At 43.6% G+C, this 12,939-nt stretch overlaps 2 protein-coding genes across 2 annotated transcripts; one reads left to right on the top strand and one right to left on the bottom strand.

The window, feature by feature from the left end:
- Nucleotides 1-1,102: 1,102 nt before the first annotated feature.
- On the top strand, nucleotides 1,103-11,680 carry LOC131637798 (NADH dehydrogenase [ubiquinone] iron-sulfur protein 3-like). Its single transcript, XM_058908377.1, has one exon. It carries the CDS (start codon nucleotides 1,626-1,628, stop codon nucleotides 2,280-2,282), a length of 657 nt encoding a protein of 218 aa, XP_058764360.1. The 5' UTR covers nucleotides 1,103-1,625; the 3' UTR covers nucleotides 2,283-11,680.
- On the bottom strand, nucleotides 1,867-12,202 carry LOC131637797 (ATP synthase subunit a). Its single transcript, XM_058908376.1, has one exon. The coding sequence runs from the start codon at nucleotides 12,200-12,202 to the stop codon at nucleotides 11,315-11,317; it is 888 nt and encodes a 295-aa protein (XP_058764359.1). The 3' UTR covers nucleotides 1,867-11,314.
- Nucleotides 12,203-12,939: the final 737 nt, after the last annotated feature.

The raw sequence follows: 12,939 nt of genomic DNA, 5'->3' as shown, positions 1-12,939 counted from the left end.
GTCCTCACTTACTTGAGCAAGGAATGAAAGACTCGCTTGCTTAGCGCAGGACGGAACAAGAAAGGAAAGAAAAAGAGAAAGACCCATAATTCAACTAAGAGAAAAGCAAGTAGCACAATCCCCTCACCTAGGGATAAGACCCCTTCTGATTCTTGTACGTATACTAGATCTGTCTGGATTGGATCTACTAGAAGAGGCATCACTCGAGTTATGCCTCTATTTATGCCCTTAGGCAGGAGGAGCGACTGGGCTCTCTCGATTCATAGCAACTGGGAGAGGGGATGGCGGAACTTAAACCAGTACTTGTCTGGCATGGCCGGTTTAAGAATTCCTTTTAGAGATAGAGCTAGAAGCGCGGTTAAGCTATCACGCTTAGTGACATAAACAAACTAGCACCCTAGGGAAGAATCTTGGTCAAACCCGAAAGGAAAGCTACTTTAAGATAAGAATAAAACCGAGGGGTTTCGTCTGTCGAATAGTTACCCAGGAAAGCAAGATGCTATGGAAGGAGGGAAACCCGCTAACTACAATTTTATAGTGACCTGAGCCTGGTAAACCCGACACCTATGAGGATATCCGGGGCATTCTCCTCACTTTCGGGAGAAATGCACGACTTGATAGCTCATCTGCAGCCCTTCTCTTGCTCGGGCGATAGAAGCACACTCCAGAGACCTGCCCGCTTAGTTACATAAACAAAGAAGCTCCCTGGGGCAAGGAAAGTTAGCCACCTCTTTCACCCTCGGAGGGGTTTCCTTCGATAGAGGATTAGGAAGGGCATGACTACTATATTACTTGGCAGGTTTCATCATTCTTCCACCTCGAGGGATCGATGTGGGAAGGGCGCTTTCCACTATATGAGCTAGGAAAGCCCGTCTTTTTAATGAATTAACAAACCTTTTCCCTCCGTGGAGTGAGATCATCACGATAAGGTTTTAGAAAACCGGGGATTTTCGCTTAAAGAGCGATTTATCTCCGTAGACTCAGATAAAAATAGAATCGTTTTGACCTGGCTTAAAAAGACGCGATTTACGAATGAACAAAGAAGAAGCGAAGCGGGGAAGCCTTATTCAATCAACTACAATAAGAAGAAGGACAGGCCTGCACCTAGGAATAAATCCAAAACGTCGAGGTCTCGACGAGCCTTTAATTTATATTACACAAATTGTTGTGGACATAGTCAACCTCCTACTAAGAGAGGGAGACCAATCCCCAGGAAAGGGAAGTCCGGCTAACTCTATATTTTTTATAAATTTACTATATAGGATAGGGGCAGGTCTCGTTCTGTTGAAAGTGTTCGTAGCGCTGCTGGTTTAGTTCCCCACTCGGATTGTCGGGGGAGGGGAATTATTTGGTTTGAAACTCTCTATCTAAGAGTCTTAGGTTCTAGAAAACCTTAAAGTCAGATGCAAGCTTAGTTGAGTTCAGTTACGCCAAGTAATTGCATATAGAGAAGAGAAGTAGCCGTTGAAGCAATATAAATATCATAAGAGAGAGAAGAAAGCTAGTTTTTTGCCCACCAAATCCCATGTCTTTCTTGGTTGGTAAACCCAACCGGCGATTTACATTACAACAAGTCTTTGCTAAAAGAAAGCAAAGCGGATAACTTTTACTGTGAATATATAATCATGCCAAGCTGGCGCGAGTTTTTTAGAGCAAGAAAAGAATATGAACGAGGAGAAAGCATTCGTTATCTTTATATGGATAGCCAATTCTTATTAAGATATTGTTTGTATTCTTTACCCGGAAAATGGGTTTACTATTTTGAAAGATCGGAACATGGGAATAGATATGGTACCAAAACGGACTACCTATTTCAATTTTTGTGCTTTCTTAAATTGCATACCTATACAAGGGTTCAAGTTTCGATCGATATTTGCGGAGTTGATTATCCCTCTCGAAAACGAAGATTTGAAGTGGTCTATAATTTACTGAGTACTCGGTATAACTCACGCATTCTTATACAAACCAGTGCAGACGAAGTAACACGAATATCTCCGGTAGTCAGTCTATTTCCATCAGCCGGCCGGTGGGAGCGAGAAGTTTGGGATATGTTTGGTGTTTCTTCCATCAATCATCCGGATCTACGCCGTATATCAACAGATTATGGTTTCGAGGGTCATCCATTACGAAAAGACCTTCCTCTGAGTGGATATGTAGAAGTACGCTATGATGATCCAGAGAAACGTGTGGTTTCTGAACCCATTGAGATGACCCAAGAATTTCGCTATTTCGATTTTGCTAGTCCTTGGGAACAGCATAAGCGACGGATAATTCAGAAATAATCATAATAGGTCCAGCTCTATAGGATAGGGGACAAATCAATAGGAAATGCTATTTGCTTTGTAAGAAGAAGAATAAACTGATATGAAATGAAAGAGTTCGCGGGAATTGTCTTGATCGTCGGATATCATTTTCAAATAGTAGTTAGAAGTCTTATCGAACGATTTCCTGCAATTCTTCCCAGTATGTCATGAGTAAAGAATCCAGCTACAACTCTCGATCTATACAAAACGCACTTGGTTTTTGTGTTTATTTCGGTTTCATTGATAGCAGAAGAGCCTGACTCTATAGGATTAGGGGCACTAGCGCTTTATTTTAAAAAGAAAAAGTAAAAAGTAAAGGGGCCTGAAAACGTAATAGGCTGCTATTCTAGGCTCGCTCCGCCCCTTATTGGAAAACTAAAGCGCTAACGCGCCTTATATTCTTTTTTTTTAGTAAAGCAAAGCAACCTTTCGCGCCAGGCGCTCACGTTTTTTGTCGTCTGGGTGGAAGCTGGCGGCTGGGCTTGCTTAACCGTATATATGGAATCGGGACTCGCCCTGGATCTCCGAATAGCCTCACCTGAAACTGGTAGACACACTGAGCCACCACGTACCCCTCTCGCCCGTCGTATGCTATGGATGGTCACACTAGCCCCTCGATGGCATGGCGGGATTTCCCATTGACTGTTCCTGAGGTGAGGTCATTCATTCTTTCTTTTGGGAGATCCTTAATCCTGGAAAGAAGGAAAGGCATCAATCCAGACCGGCAGCACCCGAAAAGGAGTCTTAGCTTTAGGTAGTCTTTCCACGCTTGGCTTTGCTAGGCAGGCTTCCCCGGTCGTACCGTTCGTAAATTCCTTCCGTTCTCCGCCAGCCAATTCTTTTTTTATTTTATTTTGCTTCCATTGTCTTGCTGAACTGCTTTTCCTGTTGAAGCTTTTACGGGGGCTTTTGCTCATGCCGATTCAGAATGCTTTATCATAAAAATATTAAATATCTCTTTTGTGTCCATTCACCGAGACGAGCACAAGACAGTGCTTGGAGATTAGATCTTGTCTTCTTTCGCTTGGTTTCCCCAGGTGGTGCGGTTGGGGAGTAGAGACCTCGATGCCGGGTCGTTCCAAAGTGACTTGCTATTGCTGCTGCAGTGCTTCTTGTTCATCATCCAGGAATTTCTTTAGAATCTTTGCCTTCCTTACCAGGAATTGGATTCGAACCAAGTATAAGATATTAAAAATGTCGGAGAATACCCGGTATTTGAGTTTTTAGCATTAACACGATTAAATCTTCTTTTTTCCTAGCCGATTCTTCCCTTCCTTCTCTTCTAACTCCCCGCCCCGGGTTTAGCTCCCGACTGGAGGGAGAGGGGCAAGGCATTAGGGATAGCTGCTTTCGTCTCCAGTAATGGATGGATAAGGTGGTAGTGCAAAATTTCGGAGTAGCCGTAATGGAAGAACTTTTAGCTTGGTTGTCCGGCCCTCTTCACCGATCTCCTAGCCCTACGAATCAAACATCTCCGGGCATCTGGTTTCAAAGAGAGATTGGTTAGTCGCCTTCTGTTCATTCTTACCCCTGACTACCGGACCCCATTGGTTAAGTTGGGGCAGGAATAGCTATCGGACTACGATCACAGGCCGGGCCGACCCTCCTTTATTATAGTCCAGTTGGAGAGGGAAAAGTCCCATCCGTTCCAGAAGTCGCAGAGAAATGGAAGGCTTTAATACCAAAAACTACGGAGGCATGATCTAAAAATGGGTAAGCCCGGTGGTTCAAGTTGAGCCTAGCCAACAACCAACATAAGCTTCTAGGGAGAGTAGGAGCTCCTGTTGCTCCAACCATTCTAGTGAACCGGTCGAGACCAGCAGCTATGAATACCCTGTGCCGGTTGTGCGAAGGCAGCCTCAATAAAAATCAATAAAAACGTCCTCCTAAGGTAAGGAAATAAAGCTTATTCACCTCTACCCTATTGGTTAATCCCGAAGGAAGCTTCCCTGAGAGAGCTGCTATAAGATAAGCTCTTTTTCCATTTAGTTTAGAGAGAGTAGCTTGCTTTCCGCGGTCTGCTATTCCTTTCCTCTAATGACTCAATTTAAAACCTACCGAAATGGCTCTTTAAAGAAGGGCTTGATTCACAGGAAAATTTTGAGAGGGTCGACCAGTCCATTTATCATCCCACCACTCACCCAAGCAAGCTCTGGAGTTCAGGTGCTACAGATTAGTGAAGCCCGATCGTAAGTAACTTCCACAAAAGATATCTAGTTTTTGTCCTTCTCGGGTTCCAGTCCAATCTTCTGCTGCTGCCCCCGGCCTATACTTAATTTTAGACTTTCTGGTCCAGGCCTCAGGCTTACACAAGTCTAATTATTCCGCTACCGATATTGGATCTGAGCCTTCCTTGAAAGAATCGCAAACAAAGAGTCAATTGCTTAGCTTATCGAGATCGCCCCCTCTTTCTTTCCTTTTGCGCCAAAATTCCTTTCTTTTTTCTATTTAGCTTCTGCCACACATTTGACACTGACACCAGGGCTCCACCTGAGGATCACCCAGACGCACGAGCACAGACTGGTGTACACTCTCTGCACATCGCGGGACTTAGGCCTTTGCATGCAGCACCTGTCTTCCGCAGGTCTAGAGTAGCACAACTGAAGCAAAACCTTATTTTCGGCAATACGCGCCCGGGAGAGAGAGACATCTCTCGTTATTGCTGCCTTTCTTACTACTTTGACACAGTCGTCTACGTAAAGGTCTGCACTCAGGAGAGATGCAGTCCCCCATGTATGACATCTTTGAGCCTTCACTGATGAATGTTAAGATGAAAGCACAAGAGACTAGCACCCTTTCTCAACCTAAGAAGCTTGCATCTAGGATTCAGACTAGCCCACAATCTCAAAGAAATTCCGAGAATAAGAGTAAACCCATGTCACAAAGCAATCCCTTTCATAAAAGAGAGACCATCAAGAGTTCAGCACTACCAGACTACGGCCTCCACTCAGACAGGTCTAGAGGCGAATTCGCAGTTTCAGCAGCAATAAGTCCAGCAGACTCAGCTTCAACCGCAACAACTTCAAAGAGCCTCAGGCGCGAGAGCAGGTTAAACCAGTGCCGCTACAGCATTCTCAGGTGAGACCAGAAAAATATCCCTTTCCGCTAGGTCAGTCTCAGCAATACCTACAGCCTCTACCTCAACTTCAGGGGTCAGTCAATACCTGGCAAGCCCCTGCTCAACCTTACCAAGATCTTCTTCTATCCAAATAATCCCGCTAGTAGCCCCTCAGCCTACGCAATTCACTCCTCAAGACAAGAAAGCAACCTATCTTACTAATAATGAAGGTTTTGGCTTGTCCCAATTCTAAACCAAATAAGAGTGCAGGAGACCTAGGTTAGAGGGTTTCTACGCGCTTTACTAAGAAAAAAATAAGGGCTGAGGTGGAAGCATTTCCATCTATAGTAACCTTAACATCGACTATGTTCATGAATAGTGGGTATAGGTACCGATCGGAGAATAGCTTCAGGTAGCCCCTATAGACGACATCCGTGGGGTTCATCGGAACTATATAACAAAGGTATCCATCAATCAGTCATCAAGTATGATCAATCAAGCCCATAATCTAAAATTTATATTCCGTCCCCCTTTTCAGTTGGAGTTACATAGGAGAGGTCCATTGGGGGCACTAGTTACTGGTTGGGTTACATTGGTCCATAGGCGCGCGAATAGGGTCCTACCAGTCTATTCTTTGGGTTGCCTTCATAAAGTGTAAGTTCGATTACATCTAGTTCCAAGCGGTAAAGAAGGGCAAAAGAAAGCCTGTAGAAGTCTTTCCGGTCCCTCTGTCCGAGAAGATATGTTTGCGCGCACCGATCTACTGCCCGATTTCTGAATGATGTATCTAGTGGAGGATGGCTATTGGCGCAGTAAAGCCCAATTCTTCCTTGGTAGTTCCACGGATCCGAACTTGATCTGGAATTACTTAATTTCGTCAGGGCGGTGGATGAGGTAGGTTAAAGCTTTAGTGCCGTTTAGTTTGTCTAGTCAGTGCACTTTTAAACAAGCGAAATCGACCCATACTCCTCAAAGAGTAGGACCACCCAACAAGCATAACAGTTGCAATCGTAGGGCACAAAGAGCTCGTTTGGTTTAGTCTTTGCCCCAATTCAGCATTAATCGGGTATTTGAAGCGTATTGTTGTAACAAGGCCAGGAATTCTTCATAGAGTTGGTGTGCTCCTCTTTTTCGTTTAAGGATAAGTGGGTATGTCTTATTAGGGTCGCTATAGTCTAAGTAAGTAATTTCCCACCTGGGTGGGGGAACCCGAAAAGACAATGGCCGATTCATGTTAACAATGGAATTCGTAATAAGCCCGCAGCGACTCATGAGACTTTTTACTTTTCTAATGTAATTTTTTGATCTAGCGAACTCAGCAGCTTTCCCAATCATGGGCACAATCTGTTCCCGACGAAGGCCAAGCTCGCCCACAGCCCCTTGACCACACTCTCCCTTGTAGCCCTATTAAAGACTTATATTCTCTATATAGGGAGGTGTATGTGGGCTTTTTGACTCATACTCTAGCTTCCCAGTTGGTGGAGGCACTAAGTAGCCTTTGGGTATGACGAAAGGCTACAGCTATGCATAGGAAGTCTCAGTTAATGGGATGCCGGGTTCCCTTTGAGTGTAGAAAAGCTGCTGCTCGACTTGAATTGAGGCTTCCAATCTCCTAGCCTAGCCCAATACCTGGGCAAGAAGGCTGGCTGGCTGCTCAAGCGTCTTTTCCAAGGAATTGACCCCAGGGGAATGGGAATAACTTCATTTCAAGTGAGACTAGTAGAAAGGTGCACGCAAAGGGATTTTTAAGCAGGCTGATGAATGAATGTGAAGAGCACCCTGATAAAAGGATTATGATCGTTAATCGTTAGAGTTAGAATGCCTTATAAAGATGAAGATCTTAATCGATCTGCCTTTCTTTGTAAGTCAACAACTAACCCGAATCCCCGGAAGAAGAGAGTTTAGGATAGTTTTTTTATCACGAAAAGCCCAGCGCTCGCGCTTCTTTAGAGTAATCAGAATTATAAAGGATATCAAAAATTTTATGGCATTACACTCTCTTCCTCTTTCTTTTTAGGGGTTACAGGGCTATGCTCTTTCAAAGAGGGAAAGTGGGGCGGGCGATTCTTATTCCTGTACAGTTTCGTGTTCACGTCCAGTCTTCTCTGTCCACTAGTGCAGCTTCCAGCTCTATGCTATGTATGGTAGTCGTTTGACTCGGGAATCCCTTCGCCCAGCTAGCTCGTCCGTGCCTGGCTTAAGTATTTGGCCTGGTACGCAGTCCAGTCCTCTTATCCGGATACCTCCATTGAATCATGGTTTGAAGGCCCAATTGTCCTAACATCTTGGAAAGCAAAGGATTAAAATCAAGAGCTGATAAGGTTTGGGATATTGTGGCCTTTGTTTGATCTCAATATGAAGTATCATAAAGGTGAGATCAAACCACCAAAAGCTCTGACTTCAAGTTTTAGTTTAGGTGGGACCCGGGTCTCTGGAGGCTTTACTGGTCAAGACTTCTTGGTCTTTGCTCGTGGCCTAAACCAACCACGGGCAAGGAGAGGTGTGGTGGTACTGGGATTAATCCTGGACACCACTCCTTCCAACGCCATCTATCAAAGTGAATAGAAGTCCTCAATCAACTTCCAGAGCAGAAGGATTAGATACTTACTCTTCACGAAAAAGAGCGAGGGTTACTGACAGTCGACCTACGGTAATAGGTTTGAAGATATGGCAACAGGATGTTTATAGCGTACCGAGCCTAATAGGCTTTCTGCTTCAATAGCTCTACTCTCTCTTCATTCTGGAAGAAATGCCAGTGAGTCACGGACGAAGAGTTTGAATCCTCTCTAAAGGCCTTATAGGAAGGCTAGTGAGGCGGCCCTCATAGAATGGGATTCGGACGGAAAAGCCAAAATCCTATGTTACTAATCCGGGGCTTTGGTCAGAATGTCTGTAAAGCATGGCATTAAGTAAGAAATTACTTCTCTAATCAAGTATGTAGTACCTTGAAGTTTAGACTCTTCCCAACCAACCGTAAGAACTCATACGAGCTGTAGTCGGACGTTAATCAGTAAACGGTGTGATGTTAGCAATTGAATGCGTATCAGCTGTGATCTTTTCTTCTGTGATTGAATCAGTAAGCGCTGCAGATGTGATTCAATATAAGACACTATGTGCAGGAAAGAAGCCAAGTCCAGTAGCTTTTTAATTAAAAAAGGAGATGGGAACTTATTAGAGTGTGGCCAAGCCAAGACTCGAGTGGCCAAGTGGATGCAAAGACTATAAAGCCACGGAGTCTCCCCCTGGTTCTAGAGTAGGTAGACTAAGAAGAAGGTACGGAAGAAGAAGATAAAGGGTAGCTGGTTCACGAAATGAAACTGACAATCTCAACTTCCTTACTTACGATATAATAAAGTAATACACCAGCTCCAGGCTTTAAAGAAGAAAGACCTGGCTTCAAGGGCTTTAGCTTTGAGGAAATAAAGATCCCAAGCTTATGCTGAATTTAGAGTGGATGTGCCTTGGTCTTCTGTGAGTTCCAGAGATTTAGATCAAGGTAGTTCAGTTCTACGAGGCTAATTCCATTCAGTCTTGCTGTGAAATAAGCTCTTGCCAACCTCTGCGGAATATAGTCAGTGTACCGCGAGTAAAGTCAGGCGGTCAAGCGCACTCAGAAAGATTACTTTTTTAAACGTTGAAGATTTAGGTACAATAGAGAAAATAATTCGCTCAGGTTCACAGAAAGAATAAAGAAAGAAGGCTATGGGAAAGATCCCAGACCTGGCTCGCTCCAGGCAGAAAAAATTCCTCCTCCCCCAGACCCGGCATAAGAGAAGGGCTGATAGCGCCTATGTGTCAAAGGAGAGTTATTGCCGGGGATCCTCTTCTCCGAGATCTTAGGTCTGCTGTTGATTGTTGATACGGCTTGGCTCCTGATGCCAGGTCCGGGTAGGGATATGTGAGATAAACTGCTGCTAGTGAGGGGCATCTATTCTACTCTGATGCGAGGGAGGAATGCGTATTACGCTTTTAAGAATCCATGCCCTTCATTGCAGGATGAATCAGAGAGTAGTAGTCTATGCAAGAAGAGAAAGACGTCCCAGATACAACCACCCATTTCACTCAAAGATAGTCTCGTTTGGCCTAAGGTGAAAGACGCGGATTGCACAGAGATTAACATGATATAACCTCCGATCCGGCCTCAACACAGGAATAGCCCAGATCTGCACAACGTTATATCCCAGATCGTTCATAATGCACAAAATAGGCCTACGTCCTACCAAGCCCCTCGATCCACCTACCTAGTACCAGTTCCATCACAACCGCAGCCCCTTGTTATCACCATTCCAAGCGCATCATTTTTCGCACCAAAGGTTCCGAAAATCCTGACACTCAGACCCATCCCAAAACCGATGGTTATCACCTATCCACCCTCGAAGGGACCCATCACTATAAGCCTCCTGGAACCTAACACGGGAAATCATGCTGTGCCTTGGAATTACGGCATCGAGGCTACTACCGAACAAGGGGAAAAGAGCCCGAGGTAGGTGGCAGAAATTGGAGGAATGACTCGTTCTGGAAGATGTTATACTCCAGAAGAGTTGGAACTAAGAAGGAAGAATCGAAAGGATAAAATGGGAGATATTTAACCTGTCAAGCAGCAGAGGAAGAAATAAAGAACGGAATTCTTGAGGATCATCAAGAACAGTGAATTCAGTGTGGTTGAACAACTCAATAAGATGCCAGTCTATCTGAGGTCTCCTGATAGCATCAGAAGCTCACAGGAATGCCTTACTAAAAATCCTCAATGAACCCCATGTCGCCTCCAATATTTCCACTATAAATCTGGTGGGACAAAAGGTTATCACTTTTAGAGAAAATGCTTCTTGCCTTATCAGACTTAAGTCTGAACGTCTGGAAACCTAGGTGCATCGTATATATAGTAAGATAGACAGACCCCAGGGAACTACCTTTCTTCGAAGCGCGACAGGTCTACTTTTCATATTCCCGTAGATAAAGAACGAGAGTCGGCTTCCTTAAATCTGTTCTTCCTCAGTAAGAAGAGGGGGAATATAGTAGTGCCCCAATTCTTCACTTTGAACCCCTCCTTTGACTTTCCTAAGGCATATTCGGGGAGGAGCCTATTTTAATTTTTTTAATTAATTCCTGCTATAGTCACTTCAACTGCTTATGAATGTAGTTCCCAGATTGCGAAGTTAAAGCGGAATTCCTTTCATTTAACTTGTGACGGTCATTCCCCTGTAGAAAAGAGGGAAAATATAAGATTTCTTTTTGCTCGCAATAAAGTTAGCGTCCTGATGTCCCTTGTGTCGTTGAAAGGAGTCTAAAGCCAGATAAGATCATTCCCTAAGGGACTAGTCCTTCTATCTTACTTCTTCTACCCAATCAGCATGAAAAGGCATTGAAGGGTGCAAGACTTCTATCTTTCTGCCACTTCGTCTTGTACCTGTCCTTTTGGGACAGCCTCTCTCTTCACACCTTGAACCAGGACTAAAACCTATCCCTTCTATTATGAATAAATCCTACTTAACCGCTAAAGGAACGTAGTTGCATTTCTATAAGGAGAGGGATTTAAGCTTGTTTGATAGAATAAGGGACAGGTATGTTTAATTGCAGGTTCTTTAGAGCTTGGAGTTTAGAAGCATACTTGTTAGAGTCAGGAGCGGAGATACTCGACTGATAAGGAGAGGAACGAAGTAGCGTGTTGTTGATAGAACAAGGTATGAAGTAGCTCGACATTATAAAAGGAGAGGGGTTGGCTGGCTTCCCATCGATAGGTGATACCCTAATTATAGCATGCTTCCTTTCTCTGGGTATGCCTTCGGCTTCTTCCTCAGGGTCATCCCCTGAATGAAAATTATGGGACTACGGAAAGGCTAAAGTCTGATTACCTGTTATTCAAGTAGCAAGGCTTGGTCTTCTGTGAGTGAAAGAACCCGGAGCAATTGGCTGAACTGACCCTAGCTCGAGAAACTTCTATCCCCGCTTTTGTTCAATTATAAATAAATAACAAGCAAGTTTGATGGAGATTTGTAGCATCATTCAAGTAAATACAGATTGAGATCGTAGAAACATGAGCTTGTGATATAGCTACACCTAATTCCGGACCGGTTAATGCAAGAACTATAAATAAAGGACCAAGATCTCCTATGAAATATAAAAGATCATTCATACATAGCATAGTCCAAGCGAACCCACTTAAAATCTTTACTAAACTATGACCGGCCATCATATTAGCAAATAAACGTATTCCTAAGCTTAATGCGCGAAAACAATAAGAGATTAGCTCAAGGAGTACTAAAAAAGGCGCTAACGGCAGTGGGACTCCTGCGGGTAATAAGAAGCTTAAAAAATGAAGCCCATTTCTTTGAAATCCCACTATAGTAATGCCAATAAAAATAGAAAATGAGAGACCCAAAGTAATGAGAAAATGACTTGTAACTGTGAAGCTATAAGGTATCATACCCTGAAGATTACAAAATAACAAAAAAGTAAAAGTGACAAAGATGCAAGGGAAAAACTGTTGTTTCACATTTCCGGAAAGACCACCTATTTGTTCGTTTACCAGGTTCGGCACGAAATCATAAATAAGCTCTACCAAGGATTGCCAAGCATTGGGTACTGACTTTCCTCCTCCCTTTTTAGTAACAAAATGAACCAGCAGTAAGACCAAACTGAGAGTGAGCAGCATAAACAAAGAGGGATTTGTGAATGAGAAATACAAGTCACCTATCTTCATAGGAAGAAAAGGGATTATCTCAAATTGTTCAAGAGGGCTGGGTATAGGAACCAGAACCACCCCCGACTCTAAGTATAAGTATAAGTATAAGTTGTCGTTGTCTAAGTATAAGTCTAACTGTAAGTAAAAGTAGTTCATCATGACGGCGAGTTAAGTTAAAATTCTGCTTTACTTTAAGCAATGAGAAAAGACTTGTCGAAAAGGAAATAGCCGGTTGGTTGATCCAGAAATGCAAGGGAGAAAGATGCACAAACGAAAAAGGAAATAATTTATCGGGAGCAATATCAACTACCCGCTCTAATAGAATTCCATAAACACAACGCGAAGATACTTTACTGAATGACTTGATCGATCGTACTGTACTAGAAAGACCAGAATCCTTTCATACGCTATTTTTGATCCAATCTCGCACTTGGTCTGATCCTCTTTCTTGATGTTCCCTCACAGACCCTTTATGTAACCTGATCTTATTACGACGTATCTTTCTTGTCTTGATTGAATACATCATTGATTGAAACAATCATGCAAGAGGTCTGCTACGTCAATTGCGTGCGTAACGAGTTAGAACGGCACCATGTGAGATTCTCATCCCGACTCGTTCGATTAATGGTGTTGCTGTCAGCCCTGTTCCTAGAGATCTGGGATGGAGGGACGCAAGATAGAGCAAGAGGTTTTCGCCCTTTTTCTTTGAATAGGCAACTTTTACACACGGGAACTTACGAATAATGATTCCCTTTGACAGGAACTTGCTTATAAGAGACTCTCTTCGATGCAACTCAAAGGAAGTAGCTCCAGGAGTCCAGAGAGCAAGCAGCCAACGGTCGGAAGATGTTATAGACTAGCGTGACCGGAACCTCCGAGGATAGAAAGCCCGCTGC

This window comes from Vicia villosa, unplaced genomic scaffold, assembly GCF_029867415.1.
Source record: "Vicia villosa cultivar HV-30 ecotype Madison, WI unplaced genomic scaffold, Vvil1.0 ctg.002086F_1_1, whole genome shotgun sequence".
NCBI lineage: Eukaryota > Viridiplantae > Streptophyta > Magnoliopsida > Fabales > Fabaceae > Vicia > Vicia villosa.
This window is presented reverse-complemented; position numbering and strand designations above follow the sequence as displayed.